The following is a 22,022-nucleotide window of genomic DNA, read 5'->3' as shown; positions in this document are numbered from 1 at the left end:
ACAACTCCTAATATCCAAAAACTCCTAATATCCAACAACTCCTAATATCCAACAACTCCTAATATCCAACAACTCCTAATATCCAACAACTCCTAATATCCAACAACTTCTAATATCCAACAACTCCTAATATCCAACAACTCCTAATATCCAACAAACTCCTAATATCCAACAACTCCTAATATCCAACAACTCCTAATATCCAACAACTCCTAATATCCAACAACTCCTAATATCCGCGCTTTCAAATCTTGAGCTCCTGCTGTGTAAGTGCGGGACCCGCCGCTTGTTGTCTGAACACTCCGCAGTCACTCCCCAAAACAGCTAAAACACGCCGTATAACCTCGCAAAGCACTTTTTTTATTGCCATATTCTGGTTTTCATTAAAATAGGACCAAAGTGGCTGTGAACCTTAACAACTGACTCATGCTAATCCCCACCCTTGATTATCAATGGTGAGTGTCGGAGTAACGCACCTTGGGGATGAGCGCTGGACGCTCTTCTTCGACACAAACTCTCTCGTGAAGCCCTCTCGTCGTGGCCAGCAGACATCGACATTGGAATCTCGCTGCTGCTGCCATTATTCTGCTGCCATTGTGCACTAGAATAGTAATAGAGTACTAATGCTTTGACTTTTGGGTGCAATTTAAACAGGGGTTTGTTTGTTTGTTTTGAAGGCAAAGATAAAGAGCGTTTATTTTGTCTGGTTCAAGAAAGTTGTCATCTGTGCACATAGAAGTGTTCAGAGGAAACATAGGACCATATAAGAGTAGGTTTTACCCTTCCTGGCAATAAAACAGCTTTGTTAAGATGTTAAAACACCAAACAGAAAACTTTTGCAAGGAATCAGTCTGCATTAACCACACGTGGTGGTGAACATGCGAACAAAAAACATGGTCTGGTAGTATATGGTGCATGGTCTTTGAAACTGATTGGTCCACACCAGAGACAGCTTTCTTTAGAGCCTTGTCTCAAAGTGTTAGACCAGAGGACATCGCCAACAGGCGAACAGCACAAAGACAACGCCACTATCGGGACATCGAGAGCTCGGGGTGAGCAGCTAGCCAGCTACATCATGAGACCTCCTTTGCCAGTGTAAACTTATAAGAATAAGTTTTGCCAGAAAGGGTAAAACCTATTCTTAGATTTGTATACTGGCAATGGGGGTTCCATGATGGAATGTTGGGACTTTGTGTCACTCCGTAAAAATACAATCAATACACGTTGAAACTTTTGTTATTGAATATGGCATAAGAAAAAATGGAAAGAACCATGAAATAAGACAAAGATCCCCTACGTAGCCTTTAACAGACTGTTGGGGCAAGTGCTGTTAGCGAGTTGCACCTATGAAAGCCAGCACGGCACACGAGGGGGTGGCCAACACCACGCCCGGCCACCTTTGGCCCCCCAGTGATGACGCCTTACACACCACAAGAAGGTTGAGTCGACGTAGGGGAGGCCGGGGACTTGAGTCGACGTAGGGGAGGCCGGGGACTTGGGTCGACGAATTCTAAGCGCAGTGTGTTAACTACTCTGCCACCACTCCGCATCAAATAAGAGTCCAGTGCATGACATTGCTAATGCAGCTGAGCACCCCGTTTCCGATAAGAATGGCATGGGGTTTCATGTTATCCTTATCTCTGCCATCACTTCTCACCAACGCGAGGCGGCCTAGGATCTGTCATCCAAGAAATCGTGCAAGCCCTTACCCCAGCCCCCACCACGAGTCGTGGTTTGTAGATTGTGGCACTGGGCGATGGGCACAGGGATCGTGGTCCCGTCCTGCGATCTCACTCTGGACAACTCCTGGTGGAATTGTGATCATTCCGTGGCGATTAACGCGTTCAAATCGACACGCACGAGTGGAGCATATGTGCATGTGTGTGCGTGTGTACGTGGGTGTATATAAGTGCTCGCTAACGGCACTTGCCCCAACAGGTAGCTATTGGGATCTTTGTACTATATATGTGTATTTGTGTATAAATGTATTTAATCGAGTGGGGAGCGGCAGTGCAGTTGTTAGTGCACTGTGCCAAAAACCTGGCGACACGTTCCAGTCCTGCTCATGACCAATAACAGTGGCAAATATATATACAGTACCGGTCATGGGACTTCCCTAGGTCGACTCAGCATTAAATGAGTACCTGGTGCAGTGTGTTTACATCAACACTGGGGTGATGATGCCAGCTGGATGTGGTGTTGGCCACCCACCCCCTTCATATGTGCTCACTAACAGCACTTTCCCAACAGTGTGTAAAGGCTATACATGGGGTCTGTGTCTTTATAGTGAACATAAATAAGGGAGTGTGTGTGTGTATAGATGTGAGTGAGTATCCAATTATATGATAGTCCCAGTAGACTTGGTGTTAGTCCTGGTGGTCCTGTTGATAATTCCTGTGGTCCAGGTGAAGTCCTGTGGCCCAGGAATTCCTGGTCGTATTCACCCCAGTGGCCTAGTGGTATTAGACCAGAGGTCCCCCCGGTGGCGGTCCTGGTGGCTCCAGTGCTCCAAATGTTGGTAGTTTTAAGTGGCATTGGTAAGCCCCTGCATCCCTTCTGTTCTGGTTGTCCAACGATTCGCCTCGGGATGGCCACGGGGCCTTGTTTGGAGCTCCTGTTGGGCTTAGAAGCCGGCTGCCCTGTGTATGTGCGAGGTCATACACCCATTTGTTCCACGTATTGTATAGCATAGGCTTCGACTAGGCCATCCAGGCACATGGTGCCTAGAGTCAAGCCACTTCTTCAGCACACGAGGCATCGGCAATCGCCGCAGGTCCGGTTGTCTTGACCAGACACGCCTTTGAAATGTTCGTATTGCAGAATCATCGGCCACGTTTCCTAAGTAATTCCATGAGGCCAGCGATTCCCCACGGGCCCTCCCAAGACTCCACGATTCGGATCCCGTTTAGAATAATGTTCGATTACGAGAATTGTGATCATAGACTAGTAATTGTGATGACCACCTAACTCTCAATATAGGTTCATAACCCCTTGTGGATGATATTGATTGATGCTGAGGCGTCGTGTGTGCTTGACAAACATCCTCGTTGCACGGCCTTCAAATATTAACACAGACGTTCATTTAAATCGAAGACATTCTCCTTTAATGTCCGTTGGATGGTAAAGTGCTGCTGTGTTGTTAGACCTAACCCACACCTCGGAACAGAAACTGTCGGCAAATTCCTTATACGGTTGAGTATAGCTGTAGCATCCCAAATGTACACATCTGTTAGGAAGTCTAATGGAAGAGATGTCCAGATGGTTAGAGATAAACGTGATAAGGCATGGAGCGCACCACAGTGCAGGACAGTTTTATAGCGTTTCTTTCCTGTGAGAAAAAAACTATCAGGAAGCTCTGATCCCATAATAGATAACCTTTATTTATTTTGCTCTGGAATATCTTACATCAGAGATGGTCAGTGGTGATAGAATAGCAAAAAGGATATATTAATTTTTGATTTAAAGCTTTCGTGACTGCAGTAATTCATATACTTAGTTTTTTCGGTAAAGTCACGTTGAAGAGAACCAACAAAATAATAAAAAATATATAAAACAATAAAAAAATTCTCACGACGTTTCGACCATAACTCAAACGGTCGTCTTCAGGTGTGTTGAAGACGACCGTTTGAGTTATGGTCGAAACGTCGTGAGAATTTTTTATTGTTTTATATATTTTTTATTATTTTGTTGTTTCTCTTCAACGTGACTTTACCGAAAAAACTAAGAATAGGATATATTAATGTTTGGGATGGTGGATACCATTTGTAGTTCACTGTTCTCTCTCCGTAGTAGTGTGTGACTAATGTTAACTGTGGCTGGGAATTGAACTTAGGTCGCAATGTTCATAGCGCAATGAGCTAACCACTGTGCCACCGCTCCCATTGTACATGCTGGCCAGATGTGGAGAGAGGTGGGAGTAGCCACACTTTACTCCACCACGTGGTGTTCAGCGATGCATTTCTTGCAGCAACATCAGCTGTACAGAATCGAGCACTTCATATCGTAACATCTCAAGATGGATTTTGATCATTGCCAATTCATTGGTAGCTGCAGAACTTTGCTTTTGGGAAACAACAGAAGCCTTTACAAGGTGTACTTTTTGCGATAAATTGGCCATTTAGTCTCCTCTCTTCTACACAATCATTGGACCATTTGTGGGTGTCTGAGACCTGACATGTATTTAGTTCTGACAGGCAATTGACTTTTATGGATGTGGCAAATCAAATAACCGTAATGGTGAAAAATCAATATCACCTGTCATAGCCGTTCAGAGACTCACCTGCTCTGCTGCAAATAGAAGCGGCTTGATTTCTGTGATAAATCATACCAATCTGGCCCAGGGATTGCCACTGTGATTGTCCCAACACATCTGCCGCAGAGATGCAGATGTGTGAGTTGGGACCGGGCAGTGCGAGGCAATTGGGCTGCGATGCACGAAGCAGCTTCCCCACTCAACAAGCTGAGGGTGCTCCACTGGGCATCACGGATGCTTTCACTGAACCTGTTTGGAAGGTTCGTGCTCGCCAACTGTGACCGTATCGCTACGGTCGACTTGGCAAACAGAGAAAGTGCGTCTTTGCCCGCGTGTAGCCGTGCCTGCGTGTCGCGCAATGGCAGCGTGCGACGTGAAGGTGGATTTGCATTAAGCGTGGGTGATCCAATGCGCACGCCTTCACATCGGCGTTCCTTTGTGCACGGGGAACGCTGCGCCGTTGGTTTGAGCGTCACAGCCGAGTTGGCGTGACGTCGTCCCCTTGTGAAATGTTGCGCTTCGGTAAACTGCAGCTCACGTGGCCACCCCCGGGGAGGTGTTTGAGAGGCTTCTGACATCTGCTGCGGTCACGGGGTGTACCCACAACGCTGCGATGTGCTGCTTTTAGTTTTCTACGTTTTTAAAGACATTTAAACGTACAAGGCATTGTATAACCTTTTCTCTTTTAAACCGCATTGTTGTGTATTAGCATCTTTAAAATTACTAATGTCATGGCGGACTGTTTAATTGTCTTAGCTTATTATTTTATTTGGTGGTCATGTGATAGGTTGCTAGTGAGTGTGGGGGAAATTGATCAAAGACAAGTTAATATTTTCCTGCCGATGAGTACATACATAAAGGCATATCCAAAATTTGACGACAATCCAAATAACTCAGCTCGGTGGTCTTGTGCGCTCCTAGGTAACAGGGGGGCTGAGACCATCAACCCCGATTAGCATGGTTGCCTACGCACGGTGCGAAAGAAGTTCAACGTACGTACGTGCACGCAACTCGGTGTTATTGAGATTGATGAAGCTCGCTTTAAAACGCAGAACGCCTCTTGTTGCTGGCTCTGAGCTCTGATGCAAGCCGGGACATTCGTTTCGATCCCCGCAGTTCTGTTGTAAGCGGCATTGTGGATCCGCTCATCCGTACCGAACACCGCGCGCTCAATAAATGCCACGCAGAGCTGCGTATAGCCCAGGTGCAGCGTGTGCATGTTAATTTCCTGTGCATCTGTAGCCTCCTATCCGCTGTGATGTACGGCTTTAATATCAAAACAGAGTCCTTTGTTTGAATTAAAGACGTTAAAGTCTTCCTATTCGGCAACTCTCTGTGTGGAGTGTGTGTGTTCTCCGCCTGTTCTGCACGGGTTCCCTGCGGGCTCTCCGATTTCCTCCCAGAGCTAAATACGCACGATGACTTTCGTGTTGGCCAAACATCCCAAATGAGTAGGACGCTCTGAAAAAAAGAGTCTTTTTGGACTTAGTATGGCTTGTCTGGATAAACAAGCGGAATAAATAATAGTAAAATTAATAAACAACTATTATCCTCCCCTGCGTCGATAAAAAGAGTACCGCTTTACCCGCAATGGGCCCCATCAAAGCATCACGGAGGAGAGCACACATCTTGTGTTGTTAGCAGGGACGCACTTTGACTTGAGAAGCGCTGGAGATTGAACATACAAACATTTACGAGGCTACCGGAGCACTCTATTTTGTTAAAACCTTACTGATTGTTTTCTTTTGCCATTGCAGATTCTAGTTGCTCGAGTGTGCTTAATCCAGCCCTGATGTGAACAGGAATAACGCATGCTCTGAAGCGCCGGGGTGGACTGAACCCTGTGAAGGCAGCAGTAGGCGGGCACGGTTGTGAACCCGGCTGTCGGGCGAGGCTTCAGTATAGTCCCTGTGTTACTCTTATTTGGGTTACTTGACGCTATCACCTACAGACGTGCTCTTCCGTGCAATGGTTTAATCCCCGAATGCTTGATGTAATTTTAAATAGACCCTGAGAGTGACTTCAGAAGAAAATCATACAAGTTTAAAGCAGCAGCTTGTTCAAACAGACGCGTTGGGCAACACTCGTAAACCATTGACAACCCGGAGCCAGTCGTAGGAATTCCACGTTGCTAGGTGGACGTCAGTGGTGCCCCGCTATTGACCGTCCACAAAGTGTGACTCATGTTATTGATCGTGGAAGGATAAAAGACTTCCAACCGTGATGTGAACTCTTTAACTCTCACGTCGCGTCAGCGCCGCTGGCCAGAGCAGCCTGCCACCCGTGGCCACCCTCCATGATGCCGCGAAGAGGTGTAACATTCCTCGATGACTTTATTGTTACCTTGTTTTTGTGCAGTTATCAAGCGATCCTAATGTTTACAACAGATCGTGCAGTTGATTGCAAAATAATTTAATCAAGCAGTCAATAATAGTTTGATGATTTCTTTGTAAACGATGATGCCAGACATGGCAAGGGCCGTGGGTTCACCTCGTGTGTTTGCTGTCACAGTCCGTCAGCTGTGACAGCATCAAGCATCTTTGGGGGACAAGCGCCAGGAAGTCGGAATAAAATCCAGGAAGTCCAACAACAACAATAATAACAACAAGGGGCCAGTTAGACGTTTCTAAACGTGCCACTTTCATTTGTTTGCCTATGTAGGGTGGTGGAGGGTCCTTGTATACAAACCTGGCCAGCTCATTATGTGGTCTAACCCCCCCAAAAAAAATCGGTCGTAAATCATCATGATGTTCGCTGAAAATAAAAACCTGCGTGTTTATTAAAACGACATTTGCTCGTACGATATTTGAATGGACAGCGCACGGCGTTCCGGCTGGCGGCTGGCACAGCGCTCGCCGTATTGTCGTCTGAGTCGGTTCACCCATGGCACCCGGGTCTGTCCCGTGATCCCCTCCGGCCAGCGAGCCTGCAACACTCCACGTGGCATCGAAGTGCACCCGGCCTGGCACAGGCGCTGGCGCTGTGCTGCCGTCACAGTCACCGAGTGGCGAATGGCGGCTGTTGTATTCCTGCCTTTCCGAGTTGTGCCGTGGCGACCTCGGTTCCCGTTTCAGTGACGGGCGCGTGTCGAAAGAGCTGGGTGCCGTATTTGAAGGGACGGTGATTCGCACTCTGATTTGGTTTCGAGTGACTCTGCGTGCTGCTCAGACAATCGTCTCCAATTACAAGCCAACCACTCCACCCTGCCATGGCCTGGCAAGATGCCATCCATAGGATACGTTTTGTGGTGCGAACTTTCATGTACGTGGAGGGAAAAAAATCACATTCGTTCATTAGTGTAGTCAACATGGTTGTAGTAAAATTAATTTATCATATGGCTTTCATTCACGGAATACTTCACTCGCTGACGTTTGTGCAAGTTTTAGCGCTTTTGTCAATCCACTTCTGGATGTAGGCTGCCCATGGCATACGCATCGGGGGAGTTAATTAGCCAAGCTCCATCGTGCTGGTCAGTGCAGGCTGGCGATGGTGGAGAGCACGGACATGGGGGGCATAGAAGTACAGTACGACAGTGGGTTTTAAGCCGCTGCCCTGACAATTCACAAAGCACACTTCTATTACATGGCCTCCAAGCTAAATAAACGCGTGCGGCTGCGCTGAAGCACAAACATCCTGAGAGTAACTGACAACTCAAATTGCCTCTGCTCCAAGCACAAATGCAGAGGTCTTCATCTCCGCTGGTGGCTCTGAGCCAGTCGCGAAAATCCCACGTTCCCGAACGACTTAATATCAAGACTGGAATGCACTAATACGAAATCACACTACAGTCTTGATGCGTGCAATAGAATAGCGTGGTAAAAAAAAAAACATTACGTGACGTCATAGTTTCATAGTTTTCATTTATTTGGTATAGCCCTGTGAGCCATTCGGCTCTTGAATCGGGTGCAACCGCAACAAGCAAAAAAAAAACAAAAACATGAACAAGAAAACATCTTAAAGTGACTTTGTGCATGTGCAAACAGAAAATCCAGGAAAAAACATCAAAATATTCCTGAAATAGCACGTATTGTAACTACGCAATTTGAAAATGCCTCGTAATAATGACAATGTAATCAGCTGCGAAGGCCGTGTCCATCATGGGTGTAGTTTCACCATTCTTCTCCACGCCATTCATTGGTGGAGGGAGGGGAACGTCGTCCCGGAGTGGCGCGGATGTCCCTTGCCGCTGACGTTCAGCCGTGGCTTGATATCGAACTCGGGTCGCTGGCTTGGAAGCGCAGTACGCTAATCACCACTGTGCTGGCGCTCCACTTGGCAATATCTGTGCTGTACCAAAATGTCCAATATCGCCCCCAAATAAATGTGTTTTTAATTTTTCTCTTGGGGAGAGTCACGGAACCGACCGTTCCCATCGCCAGCAGACATGCATTCCTGAGACGTGCCGTTCGGACAGAGCTATTTCCCTTGATTGGGGGCGGATTGTGTAGAAGATTGCGTGGAAGATTGTGTACACGTGTCCGTGGGACAGCGAGCGCTCCAGACCTCCGATCTGAATTATCAACAAAGAGTTGGGGGTGGTTGTTTTGGAGCAACGCCACTCTGAGTCTTACAGCTCCTAGCGGCGACCTGAGAGCGAGAGGGCCCAGGGCAATCCGCGCGCTGACGGAGGAGCGACTCGTCGAGCCCTTGCGCTCCCGGGAAGCCGCCGAATGGCCACGTGTTTCATTTGATTGACAATGACAAAATATTCACCTGGAAAATCTCTTCAGATGGGACCATCTCATACATGGAAAATGGGTATTTACACATATACTGTACATGCAAACATTTAAACTCTAAAATTTAAACAGAATGAATTTATAGAATGGATAAAGAGAAAGATCCCCTTCATAGTCTTAACAGACTGTCGGGGCAAGTGCTGCTGTGAAAGCTAGGGTTGGTGGCCATCACCACGCCTGGCTGTCTTTGTCCCCCTAGTGGCGATGTTTACACATTACGCCAGGTACTCCTTTGAGGCTGAGTCAACCTAGAATGAATACCACACCCAGTCAAAGACAAAGATCCCCCGTGTAGCCTTAATAGACTGTTGGGGCAAGTGCTGTTAGCGAGCACCTATGAAGGCTGGCACGGCACACAAAGGGGTGGGTGGCCAGCACCACGCCCGGTCGCTTTTGTCTCCCAAGTGGTGATGTTTACACACCGCACCAGATACTCATTTGAGGCTGAGTCGATCTAGAGGAAGCCCGACCGGTTCAGATAATCGAGCGGGAATCGAACCCGGGCCACCAGGTTCGTCACACAGCGCGCTAACCGCTGCCACTACCGCTCCCCACAAGGGCTGCCATCTTCCACTCCACATTCCTATGGCCCTTGCCATAAGAATGTGGAATACACGACTGGCTGGAGGCCATGAACACAGTTAGGAGGTGCCCTCTGCTTGTGTAAGCGTGGAGCTGCTTTGGCCTACTTTAAATAATATTAAAATAATCGAATGCCATTCATTGTCCATTAAATCTGTCATGTGCAAGGGACCCGCGGGGCGCTGGTGACACCGGAGCCGAATCTCGAGAAGCGAGAACGTGTGAATGAGCACCCCCCCTCGCGAGTGAGTCCCCCTGAGACAGGTCACGTTCACCCCCCGTCGTGCCCGCACGGGACGCGGGCCATACCACTTAGACCATCGGCACGGGGGTGGGGGGAAAGGGAGGATATGAAGCCCACACGGCGAATAGTGAGTGGGTTAACCCGGGATTGTCATAAACATCACGAACTGGAGCCAATGATGGACATTCCAATTTTTTTTGTTGGGCCAAATTACTTCCACATGCAAAAACATTTGTTGTGGAATTGGCCAAACGTTTTGAGCAGGGACCTTCTTCACGAGAGGCTTCTGAGGCTTTCCTTGATAAATAACTGGTTTGCGAATGCGATCTTCAGGGTTTGTGTATTGCTAGTCTTGTTCATCCGTCTGCTCACACTCGACTACACACTGCGGTTTATGTTACGCAAGCAGCGGGCCCTTGATTACGCTTTCCCCAAATCGATGTTGCCCGAAAGGACCACCACCTACATTACGACTTGAAACTGGAACCATATGTGGCCCGACGAGTCTCCCAGCATCGGGGAGGCTGTGTCAGATACCCCCGTGTGCACTGCCCCAAGAGCCAACACACGCACCAATAACCTGCACTTAATTTACTCGGGGATCAAATTTTAATTTGTACGCAGCGGTTCCACGCCAGAGGATTGTGGTACCTCGGGGACCGATAGAATGAACAGCATGGGTTACACAAAAGTGCATTCCATAAATGAAAGCGTTGACGTTTGAGCGACGGTTTTTTGTTTGGCAGTGCGTGAACGTCGGGGCTCCACGCACTGGATGCGTAATTATTCACAACTAGCGCAGGGCTAAAGCCGTGCATTGTACGAGCGCTCCTTTGCAAACGCAAATAATCGGAGCGTGTTGCAGCTTTCCGTGCCAGGACGTAACGCGCGCCCGCCCTTGTCAACCCGCACCGCTCCCCGCTGCTGTTAGCGAATGGAATGAGAAACGTCCACGCGACGTCGCACGGCTTTTGAGGCAAATGTCGGCTCCTCGAGCTGCTCCCGCTCGCCACGGGTCAGAGATGTCGTCTCGTGCTGGGAGTGCGAGAGGCCGGCTGCCTGCAGCATATCGGAGAGAGCTCGCAGTTGCTCCTCGCGGTTGCTCCTCGCAGTTGCTCCTCGCAGCTGCTCCTCGCAGTTGCTCCTCGCAGTTGCTCCTCGCAGTTGCTCCTCGCAGCTACTCCTCGCAGTTGCTCCTCGCAGTTGCGTGCCGTGCCCATGGGCATCGCCGTGGTGGCGGCGGCACGCAGGCGTCCGTGCTGTCACTGAAGGTGTGGAACAAGGCCTTGTGGACCACGCGGAGCTGGCGTGGTGCCCTGTACAGCATAATACAGCGGGACAAGGACAACAGTTTTGCCTACTTATTGTCTGTCGTGTAATCCTTGTTTGGAGTTGTTGTTCCTGAAAGAGTCAACAGGTTCAAAGTGGTTTCTCGGTGCGGTGGTGCTCATCTCCTGTTTGCAGCGCTGCAGAGGCAGTCATTGGAATTTCCCATTCCTATGGCAGGGACGACCACTCTTGATTGACTCGTGGTACTGATTTATGCGACTCGAGGAATAACGACGACGATGGGCCGAGTCAAACTCCCCAACCAGGATATTGAACTCGCAACCTTCCGATTACGAACCGCTTGCTCAACCGCTAAGCCACCTGGCGTCCTCAGTAACCACTGACCCCCTCAGTCACGTGCCGTGTCCACCACTGACCCCCTCAGTCACGTGCCGTGTCCACCACTGACCCCCTCAGTCACGTGCCGTGTCCACCACTGACTCCCTCAGTCACGTGCCGTGTCCACCACTGACTCCCTCAGTCACGTGCCGTGTCCACCACTGGCTCTGAAGCGGAGAGAGCCCTCTTGGCGTCGTCCACGTGGAGCTGTCTGTGCCGTCGTGACGCCACCGCCGTGTTGCATGCAGGCTGTTGCGCAACGCTGCCACTGTAATGATTCACCTGCCGCCAGTCAATGAATTGCCACGATTCAGGGTCACGCTTTGACTCGAGAAGGGATCGGTGTTTGTCGTGCCGTTGCGCGCGCAGAACCTCGTGGCCGCAGAGATTGCGTCGTACACAAATCGCATTCGCAACATATACGAATCGGACGTAATCGAGTTTTACACGCGTGACGCATTGCGTGCACCGTTCAAAGTTGAAGCTGTTTTAATAATAATCGACTCACGATGCATCGCTCCGTGCCGCGTGAACTATCTTGCGCACGTGATGGCCAAACCAATCTAATCTTCTCCTGTCCGTGGAACATCAAGATAATAGGAAGCCTATCTGTCACGACTCCTTTTATGGGCGGTATTACGTTGCGACATTCAAAGTCAATTGCGTCCGCAGGGCTCGGTTTTGGACGGCCTTTTCTGCACGCAGGTGGCTCAGACCAGAGGCCACACGTTGAGGCCTGCTGCGGTGAGGATCGCCGTCACGGAACTTCCCAGGATCACTTTACACAACGTTGCAATCGCCTAGCACCCTAGAAAACATGAACGCGGCGCATCATCTGTGCACTGTGCCCCAGTGAGAAGACCGCACAGAGCTGACATAATTTGTGTGGTCTCCGTACTTATGCAATCGTGGCAGAGTGTTCTCGTGACCATGAAAGATAAGCTTTTGTCATAACCCCTCGTGTCTCTCGTCTGCGTGTAGACACACCGATTTGACTGCTCTCTCCCTCTCTGATGGGGATCGATGTTCGTTAAACCAGGAGACTGTCTTTGATGACATTGGTTAACGGTAATTGTGATTATTTTGTGTTGAGAATGATGAGAAATGTGGCCTTCAACGACCCAAGATACAGCCCCAAGTTTCCCTTGTAGTTGTGTATGGCAGATTGCACGGTCTTGCATCAAGTTCAAGTTGAACCAGGCGATAAAGGAGTCTCATTTGCAAGAGTGACTTGGGTCACCGACGCAACGAAAACAAAACAAAGACAAATTGTGAACCAGCTGGACTGAACTCATCTCTGAGTCGCAAAAGAGATCAACAGACGTGTCTCCTTCATACAGCTGCCTCTCCACATAAGAGACTCAGCCAGTGCTCTCTGAGTAGTAGTACTTGGGCAGTGTCGTATAAATGTGGAGGCCCATTCCCATGGCCACAAGGAACCAGGATCAACCGGCCCAGAAACAGCACCGACCCTGGGAGGTGGGCCCGTGGCCAGCGAGCCTTCGAGGCCTCCCCTCTCGTACATCTCCCCATCACCTCTCCTCCGCATCCTCTCACACATGGAGGTGGAGGTAAGGGAAACAATCGTTTTGTTTTCAACAAACTTACATTTGGACACGAGTCAGGTTTTTTTTTTACGGTTTTGACCAAAAAAACATTTCGGTATTTTTTTCCACAAACAACGCAAACAGCGCAGGGAAGTGGAAAACACACACGGGGAGCTGGGACACGCGTGTTTCACACGGGGAGCTGGGACACACGTGTCTCACACGGGGAGCTGGGACACGCGTGTTTCACACGGGGAGCTGGGACACGCGTGTTTCACACGGGGAGCTGGGACACGCGTGCCTCACACGGGGAGCTGGGACACGCGTGTCTCACACGGGGAGCTGGGACACGCGTGTTTCACACGGGGAGCTGGGACACGCGTGTCTCACACGGGGCACTGGGACACGCGTGTCTCACACGGGGAGCTGGGACACGCGTGTCTCACACGGGGAGCTGGGACACGCGTGTCTCACACGGGGAGCTGGGACACGCGTGTCTCACACGGGGCACTGGGACACGCGTGTCTCACACGGGGAGCTGGGACACGCGTGTCTCACACGGGGAGCTGGGACACGCGTGTCTCACACGGGGAGCTGGGACACGCGTGTCTCACACGGGGCACTGGGACACGCGTGTCTCACACGGGGAGCTGGGACACGCGTGTCTCACACGGGGCGCTATGTTGTATACGTCCCTTTTTCCACAATATCAATAAAATATTTACCGATATATTGTTTTTTTTGTAAGTGGCCGAAATAATGAATGAAAACACGCAATTGGAGAATCGCCAGGTTGCCAAAGTACGATTTACCCTGACCTGCTGACATAATTTTGACAGTTCACAAACACGCCCAGGGTCAAAGGTCACAGACCGAGGGCAGCGCACAGCAAACTGCAAGATTGACGTAAACGCAGAGCCCAGGATCGCCGAGAGTTCGCGTTAGCCGCAGACATAGCCAAGCCAAACAGCTAAACCATTGACCCTGCATTGCTATTAAAGTAACGTTAAAGTTCGAAATTCAACAACAGGAGTAGGTTAAAATTATCCATCCTCACGCTCGCTCCAATTGGAGACCAGGCTACGAGCTACATCAATGAGCCATTGCCATTTATTAATTCAATACTGAATGTTAATTCATCTTTAATAAGTTTCTGTACAATCTGACCGAAGTATATGGCAATCAGAATTTTTCCTAAGTCAAAACGAATTCTCTAACCTCAGGAAATAATCAAATAATAATGCAGTGTTAACTCAAAGGTTTGAGAGAAAGAGCCTCCCGGCCGCCTTTGTCTTCCCGCAGCGCGAGAGAGCGGACAGAAGCCAGGACCAAGCAATTATTGCAGCCACCTGCGCTCACGGGAAGGCTGGGAATCCGTAGATAACACTCCCCCACCGCAGCTAGACGGATAACACACCACACGTGCAAGCAGAGAGAGGGGGGGGGAGAAATTCCTTGCTAACGAAGGCGTCTTGTTCTCTGCTGGTAGTGGTGGTGGTGCATTCTGGGAGTTCGGGGACTCTCTTCACTTTGCTCTATTGCATCGCAGGAATTCGTTTTTTTTTTGCCGTCACCTTATCTCACCCGCACATGTTGACTGATAAAATGAGCAGCATCTGTCTCCCTGTGCTTGGGCAACTGCGCTGAAGCGTGGACTGCCCATCGCGGCGGATCGTAGCCACCGTTTGTGTAAGAGTTGTTGCTGCCTGGCCACGTTGCGCGCCACGTGGCGTGTCTACACGTGTCAACACGCCACGAGCGCTGTTATATCATTCACAGGACACAGCATGGCTGCGTTTTGTGATTCATACAAGAGATACACGGATCATTTTTGTCACGAATCAATTTTGTAATGAATGCGTTTGTAGGCGTCATCAGCCGAGCGTTGAAGTTGTTGAAGTTGTCGTCAAACACGTCGCAATATTTGCTCATCGGCGTACGCGGTGTTACCTGACGTGCTTCAAGGTACATGGTGCGTGCCACGCAGTGGCGAGGGTGGTGGTGGTGATGGTGTTCAATGGAAGTGCACCGTGTTTATTTAATCGGGGAGCATTCAGTCGGGGGAGCTGCAGAATAAACTGGCAGTTTGCCGGTGAAATTTGACATTCCACCTTTGTCTGCAGTCAGCAAAAGGTTGTGAAATCCTGCACAGTTCGTGTGACGCGCATTCTGTTCTTGTTGGCTCTCGGGTGAGAGCCGGCGGGGCGGTTCTGGCCAGGGCCCTCTGTGGGCACTGCGCCTGCGTGTGGTACGCAGCCGGAGTACCCCGAGAATGGCCGAGTTATTAAACTAATGAATGGCCTAAGACGTCCGTCGTTGTGCTGTATAATGTTTCGACTAAATCATGAGCTAACTCATCTCCTCATGAGTATTTGTCCCAACACGAGGCACGACTGTGGTGCAGTGCATTTATTTTGTGTATTCAGTATACATTTAAAAAGTACACTTTTATTTGTAATTCACCACTGTCGTCTTTGTTTTTACCTCTCACCAGTGTCTCGGCGACTGGAGGATGCCTGTGAATGTCGGCACGGTGGTGTGCTCTTTTGTCTCTCCCATGGTGATTTTCACACCCGACCTTCATAGATGTTCACCGACAGCACTTTGTCCCCTCAGCCCAGGGGGGTGTCTCTGCGAGGGGTGGCGGTGGGGCCCCTCTTTGTGATTGTAAGCTCCCTGCTGTTCGCGCCTTGTTGAATGCAGCTTTCACGTTTGGCAGAATCTGCATGCGCTGGCTGCATGCCTGGAAACCGTCCCACTGAACAGTGGCCGCTGCGATTGCCGTGATTGCCTGCGTCACGGTATTTGATTGGGTAGAGCTCCCGCTGATTGACACGAGCCGCCGTCGGTCGGCACGAGCCACCGTTGTCCTTGTCAGCCTCCGTGAGCGACGCCAGGCAGCCGGGGTTGCTCGACGGCAGTGAATCTGTGAGCGGCGCCAGGCAGCCCTCTGCAGCAGCTGATGGACACGATTGTCGAGCTGTCCGTTGACTGACGGCCATTCAAGTCTTATGCTATTAAACGGTTTTTGGCAGGGTGATTTAGCCTGATTTTTCACGACAATAATAATAACAATACTTGGGCAAAACCTAGGCATGTAACGATGTATCGATTCATCAATTTATTAAAACAGATGTTTACACTCACGATACACGCTTGGCATCGTGTTGGTAGGGAATTATTATTGTTGTCTATATGCGATTTGTAGCCCCAGCAGGCACTAGAGGCGTTACATTAAGAATGCCATTAAAATAATCGATCTTTGAAACATGACAACAACAAATGGTGACGGTCGATTCGCGAATGAGTGGATCGCTAGATGCTGAATATTCACGGGAACAGCGCAGTGTATCCAGCAGGCCTCGCCGAGGCTCACAACTCCGTCAAGTTGCCTCTGCCTTGGGAATGTTTGGCCGAGGAGTATGTTGCGTGTTTGAAGGACAACAGGGTACCTCGAGAAACCCACTATGCGTACAAGGGGATACCACTCCGACGTGCTTGCAGACCACTTCATGGACAGATTTGCCGGACTGCCATCTCCTCGCGACCTCGGCCCAGCAGGCTCGGGGGTTTTCACAGAACTACGCCATCAGTACATTTGTAGATGACAATACAATGTGATAATAATATTCACGTTTTGATCTGTGAAAATATCTAAGCTTGTTAAGATAAAATTAATCTTGAAATGTATCAAGGGAGAGGTGACGATGACGACGACGACGCAGAGAGGCCCCATTGGTCACGGCCGTTCTTCATTTCACATTTAAAATAGCGCAAGGCCGCTTCTCTCTTCTCGAGCACGATAGCAGCAGCAGCGATGATGATGATGATGATACGTTGTTCATAGCTGTTAACCCACACGGTTCACCCCATATTCTTGTACAGGGAAATTGAGTTTTCAGGCCCATACGGCGTACAGCCGTTTCAATACGAGCAAAAAAACCCTATAATTTGTGTTTATTTGTTTGTGTTTCTCCCTTGTGATGGGACTTTGTAGGATAAACGTTGCTGTTTATAAGGGGCACGTGTTGACCAATAAGGTCTGAATAGGTCTGCAGTAAGGTTAGGGCACTGATAAGGGGTTAACAGGTTTAGAGTTGTTGACTAGCTCGATGCCAGTGTCGGGACTGCTTCTGGCCACGACGAGAGGGTTTCGGGAGAGAGTTCGTGTCGTTTTCGCTGTTGCTCCTCCATGCAAGGAGCGCAGACCACAATGGGTTTACTGGGTGACTCCATAGTTTGGGTCGCAAGGTCAGAGTCGCACCACTGTGGCTTGTGACTTTACTTTTCCATTCATCGATGAGTTGTGCGCGTCGGCCTGCTGATGTTCTGATGCGATCTATGCTGACACCGGTGTCTTAGAGCAATGTTGGAGCCGGGAGGTGCGATGTTTGGGTCTCGAATGAGCTGCTCCGTTACCCCCCCCCTCCCCCCGCAGAGATGACGGGGGAGGAAGGGTGTGTGGCACGTTCACGGTGTGGGAGGAAGGGTGTGTGAGGGAGGGTGTGTGGCATGTCCACGGTGTGGCAGGAAGGGTGTGTGGCACGTCCACGGTGTGGGAGGAAGGGTGTGTGGCACGTCCACGGTGTGTGAGGGAGGGTGTGTGGCATGTCCACGGTGTGGCAGGAAGGGTGTGTGACACGTTCACGGTGTGGCAGGGAGGGTGTGTGGCACGTTCACGGTGTGGGTGGCCTCCGTGTCGCCGCCCGGGCACTTCTCGCCACCCACACTCAGACACGGCCCACGCAGCCTTGGCCCTTTCCCAGGAAAATCAATCGGTTTAAGGAAACCACTTTCACCAATCATTCCTAAATTTTTTACAACCTCATGGAGGGCCAAAGATGTCGCAGATTATATGTATTTTTCTTTTAAGAGAGTGTGATTGACGAGTGTGAGTTTTTTTTATTGTACCTCCCCTTGAGAAGCATTATAATTAGAAATAATTGCATCAATATCGTTTTGTAAGTTAAAAAAATGCTTACGACAGCTCTGATACGAGCCGTGTTCGATCGCCACCCACGAACACGTCCCGTCCAGAGATCCGCCGGGCTGCGTGACACGGTGCGGCATTGCCTCCGTCTGCGTGTCCAGATGGGCGAGGAGCTGAGTGAGAAGCTGGGTGAGGAGCTGAGTGAGGAGCTGGGTGAGGAGATGGGCGAGGAGCTGAGCGAGCAGCAGCAGCAGGAGGGGGAAGGCTGTTCAGGGGTGGCAGGGCCTGGGCAGAGCACGGAGGAGCCGGCGGCAGCGCTACCGGCCGCTGTGAGAGCCCAGATCGAGCGCAACCGTCAGCGAGCACTGCTCCTCCGCCAAGCACGCGCCGCCAGCCAGCCCTACCCCTCGGCCAGCGCTCGCTCACAGTACGTGTCACTCGCACGGCACGTGTCACTCACACGGAACGTGTCACTCACATGGCACGTGTCACACGGCACGTGTCACATGGCACGTGTCACTCACGGCACGTGTCACTCGGCACGTGTCACAAGGCACGTGTCACACGGCACGTGTCACTCACACAGCACGTGTCACACGGCACGTGTCACTCGGCACGTGTCACACGGCACGTGTCACTCACACGGCACGTGTCACTCGCATGGCACGTGTCACACGGCACGTGTCGCACGGCACGTGTCACTCACACAGCACGTGTCATTCGGCACGTGTCACACGGCACGTGTCACTCGCACGGCACGTGTCACGGCACGTGTCACTCGCACGGCACGTGTCACACGGCACGTGTCACTCACATGGCACGTGTCACTCACACGGCACGTGTCACTCGGCACGTGTCACACGGCACGTGTCACTCACACGGCACGTGTCACTCGGCACGTGTCACACGGCACGTGTCACTCACATGGCACGTGTCACTCGCACGGCACGTGTCACACGGCACGTGTCACTCGCACGGCACATGCCGCTCAGCCTGTCTCGCACAGTAGATCTTACAATTCAACAAACAAAAGTGCTGTGAGCGAGGGGGTGGGTGGCCAACACCACGCCCGGCCACCTTTGTCTCCCCTTTGCTGATGTTTACACATCGCATCAGCTACTCATTTGAGGCTGAGTCGACCTAGGGGAGGCCCAGAACCAGTTGAGATATTTGCCGTCATCGTTATTGGTTGCGAAGTGGGAATCGAACTTGGCTCGCGCGCACATGGCGCGTGTGAGCGTGGCGCGTGTGAACGTGTGAGCGTGGCGCGTGTGAGCGTGGCGCGTGTGAGCGTGTGAGCGTGGCGCGTGTGAGCGTGTGAGCGTGGCGCGTGTGAGCGTGGCGCGTGTGAGCGTGTGAGCGTGGTGCGTGTGAGCGTGGCGCGTGTGAGCGTGTGAGCGTGGCGCGTGTGAGCGTGGCGCGTGTGAGCGTGGCGCGTGTGAGCGTGGTGCGTGTGAGCGTGGCGTGTGAGCGTGGCGCGTGTGAGCGTGGTGCGTGTGAGCGTGTGAGCGTGGCGCGTGTGAGCGTGGCGCGTGTGAGCGTGTGAGTGTGTGAGCGTGTGAGCGTGGCGCGTGTGAACGTGTGAGTGTGTGAGCGTGTGAGCGTGGCGCGTGTGAGCGTGGCGCGTGTGAGCGTGTGAACGTGGCGCGTGTGAGCGTGGTGCGTGTGAGCGTGGTGCGTGTGAGCGTGGTGCGTGTGAGCGTGGTGCGTGTGAGCGTGGTGCGTGTGAGCGTGGCGTGTGAGCGTGGCGCGTGTGAGCGTGTGAGCGTGGCGCGTGTGAGCGTGTGAGCGTGTGAGCGTGGCGCGTGTGAGCGTGGCGCGTGTGAGCGTGGCGCGTGTGAGCGTGGTGCGTGTGAGCGTGGCGTGTGAGCGTGGCGTGTGAGTGTGGCGTGTGAGCGTGGCGTGTGAGCGTGGCGCGTGTGAGCGTGTGAGCGTGTGAGCGTGTGAGCGTGGTGCGTGTGAGCGTGGCGCGTGTGAGCGTGTGAGCGTGGCGCGTGTGAGCGTGGCGCGTGTGAGCGTGGCGCGTGTGAGCGTGGTGCGTGTGAGCGTGGCGTGTGAGCGTGGCGCGTGTGAGCGTGGCGCGTGTGAGCGTGTGAGCGTGGTGCGTGTGAGCGTGGCGCGTGTGAGCGTGTGAGCGTGGCGCGTGTGAGCGTGGCGCGTGTGAGCGTGGCGCGTGTGAGCGTGGTGCGTGTGAGCGTGGCGTGTGAGCGTGGCGCGTGTGAGCGTGGTGCGTGTGAGCGTGTGAGCGTGGCGCGTGTGAGCGTGGCGCGTGTGAGCGTGTGAGTGTGTGAGCGTGTGAGCGTGGCGCGTGTGAACGTGTGAGTGTGTGAGCGTGTGAGCGTGGCGCGTGTGAGCGTGGCGCGTGTGAGCGTGTGAACGTGGCGCGTGTGAGCGTGGTGCGTGTGAGCGTGGTGCGTGTGAGCGTGGTGCGTGTGAGCGTGGTGCGTGTGAGCGTGGTGCGTGTGAGCGTGGCGTGTGAGCGTGGCGCGTGTGAGCGTGTGAGCGTGGCGCGTGTGAGCGTGTGAGCGTGTGAGCGTGGCGCGTGTGAGCGTGGCGCGTGTGAGCGTGGCGCGTGTGAGCGTGGCGCGTGTGAGCGTGGCGTGTGAGCGTGGCGTGTGAGCGTGGCGTGTGAGCGTGGCGTGTGAGCGTGGCGCGTGTGAGCGTGTGAGCGTGTGAGCGTGTGAGCGTGGTGCGTGTGAGCGTGGCGCGTGTGAGCGTGGCGCCTGTGAGCGTGGCGCGTGTGAGCGTGTGAGCGTGGCGCCTGTGAGCGTGGCGCCTGTGAGCGTGGCGCGTGTGAGCGTGTGAGCGTGGCGCCTGTGAGCGTGGCGCGTGTGAGCGTGGCGCGTGTGAGCGTGTGAGCGTGGCGCCTGTGAGCGTGGCGCGTGTGAGCGTGGCGCGTGTGAGCGTGGCGCGTGTGAATCTGGCGCGTGTGAACGTAGTGCACGCGTCCCTGCAGGGCGGGCGCTGCGAGGCTGCGGGTGCCCGGCCGGGCGGTCGACACCGGCGGTGGTTTCCTGCTGGAGGAGGCGGACGATGAGGAGGAGGCGGCGGCTCGCCGGGTGGTGCACACACCAGGTAGCGCCCGCGCACGCACACACACACACATGCCCGTACGTACAGTGAGGGAAAAAAAGTATTTGATCCCCTGCTGATTTTGTGCGTTTGCCCACTGACAAAGAAATGATCAGTCTTTAATTTTAATGGTAGGTTTATTTGAACAGTGAGAGACAGAATAACAACAAAAAAATCCAGAAAAACGCATGTCAAAAATGTTATAAATTTATTTTCATTTTAATGAGGGAAATAAGTATTTGACCCCTCTGCAAAACATGACTTAGTACTTGGTGGCAAAACCCTTGTTGGCAATCACAGAGGTCAGACGTTTCTTGTAGTTGGCCACCAGGTTTGCACACATCTCAGGAGGGATTTTGTCCCACTCCTCTTTGCAGATCTTCTCCAAGTCATTAAGGTTTCGAGGCTGACGTTTGGCAACTCGAACCTTCAGCTCCCTCCACAGATTTTCTATGGAATTAAGGTCTGGAGACTGGCTAGGCCACTCCAGGACCTTAATGTGCTTCTTCTTGAGCCACTCCTTTGTTGCCTTAGCCGTGTGTTTTGGGTCATTGTCATGCTGGAATACCCATCCACGACCCATTTTCAATGCCCTGGCTGAGGGAAGGAGGTTCTCACCCAAGATTTGACGGTACATGGCCCCGTCCATCATCCCTTTGATGCGGTGAAGCTGTCCTGTCCCCTTAGCAGAAAAACACCCCCAAAGCATAATGTTTCCACCTCCATGTTTGACGGTGGGGATGGTGTTCTTGGGGTCATAGGCAGCATTCCTCCTCCTCCAAACACGGCGAGTTGAGTTGATGCCAGAGAGCTCCATTTTGGTCTCATCTGACCACAACACTTTCACCCAGTTGTCCTCTGAATCATTCAGATGTTCATTGGCAAACTTCAGACGGGCATGTACATGTGCTTTCTTGAGCAGGGGGACCTTGTGGGTGCTGCAGGATTTCAGTCCTTCACGCGTGCTTCACTCTCGCTTCACTCTCAC

At 51.9% G+C, this 22,022-nt stretch overlaps 1 protein-coding gene across 2 annotated transcripts in view; it reads left to right on the top strand.

The window, feature by feature from the left end:
* XPA (XPA, DNA damage recognition and repair factor) overlaps nucleotides 1-22,022 on the top strand; it is a 37,459-nt gene that overhangs the window by 4,972 nt on the left and 10,465 nt on the right. Inside the window, exons 1-3 of one of the 2 annotated variants that reach the window (XM_076066756.1) lie at nucleotides 13,630-15,592; nucleotides 18,124-18,389; nucleotides 20,919-21,037. In XM_076066756.1, the coding sequence (XP_075922871.1) occupies nucleotides 15,545-15,592; nucleotides 18,124-18,389; nucleotides 20,919-21,037 (433 nt within the window). In that variant the 5' untranslated portion in view covers nucleotides 13,630-15,544. Of the gene's footprint in view, nucleotides 1-13,629; nucleotides 15,593-18,123; nucleotides 18,390-20,918; nucleotides 21,038-22,022 lie in introns of those variants that run through there. The other variant, XM_032953799.2, reaches the window with a different exon arrangement.

The sequence above is a fragment of the Petromyzon marinus genome, chromosome 13 (genome assembly GCF_048934315.1).
Source record: "Petromyzon marinus isolate PM22_M1 ecotype Great Lakes invasive population chromosome 13, UKy_Petmar_22M1.pri1.0, whole genome shotgun sequence".
NCBI lineage: Eukaryota > Metazoa > Chordata > Hyperoartia > Petromyzontiformes > Petromyzontidae > Petromyzon > Petromyzon marinus.
Note: the sequence above shows the minus strand (reverse complement) of the source record. Positions and strands in the feature narration are given on the sequence as shown.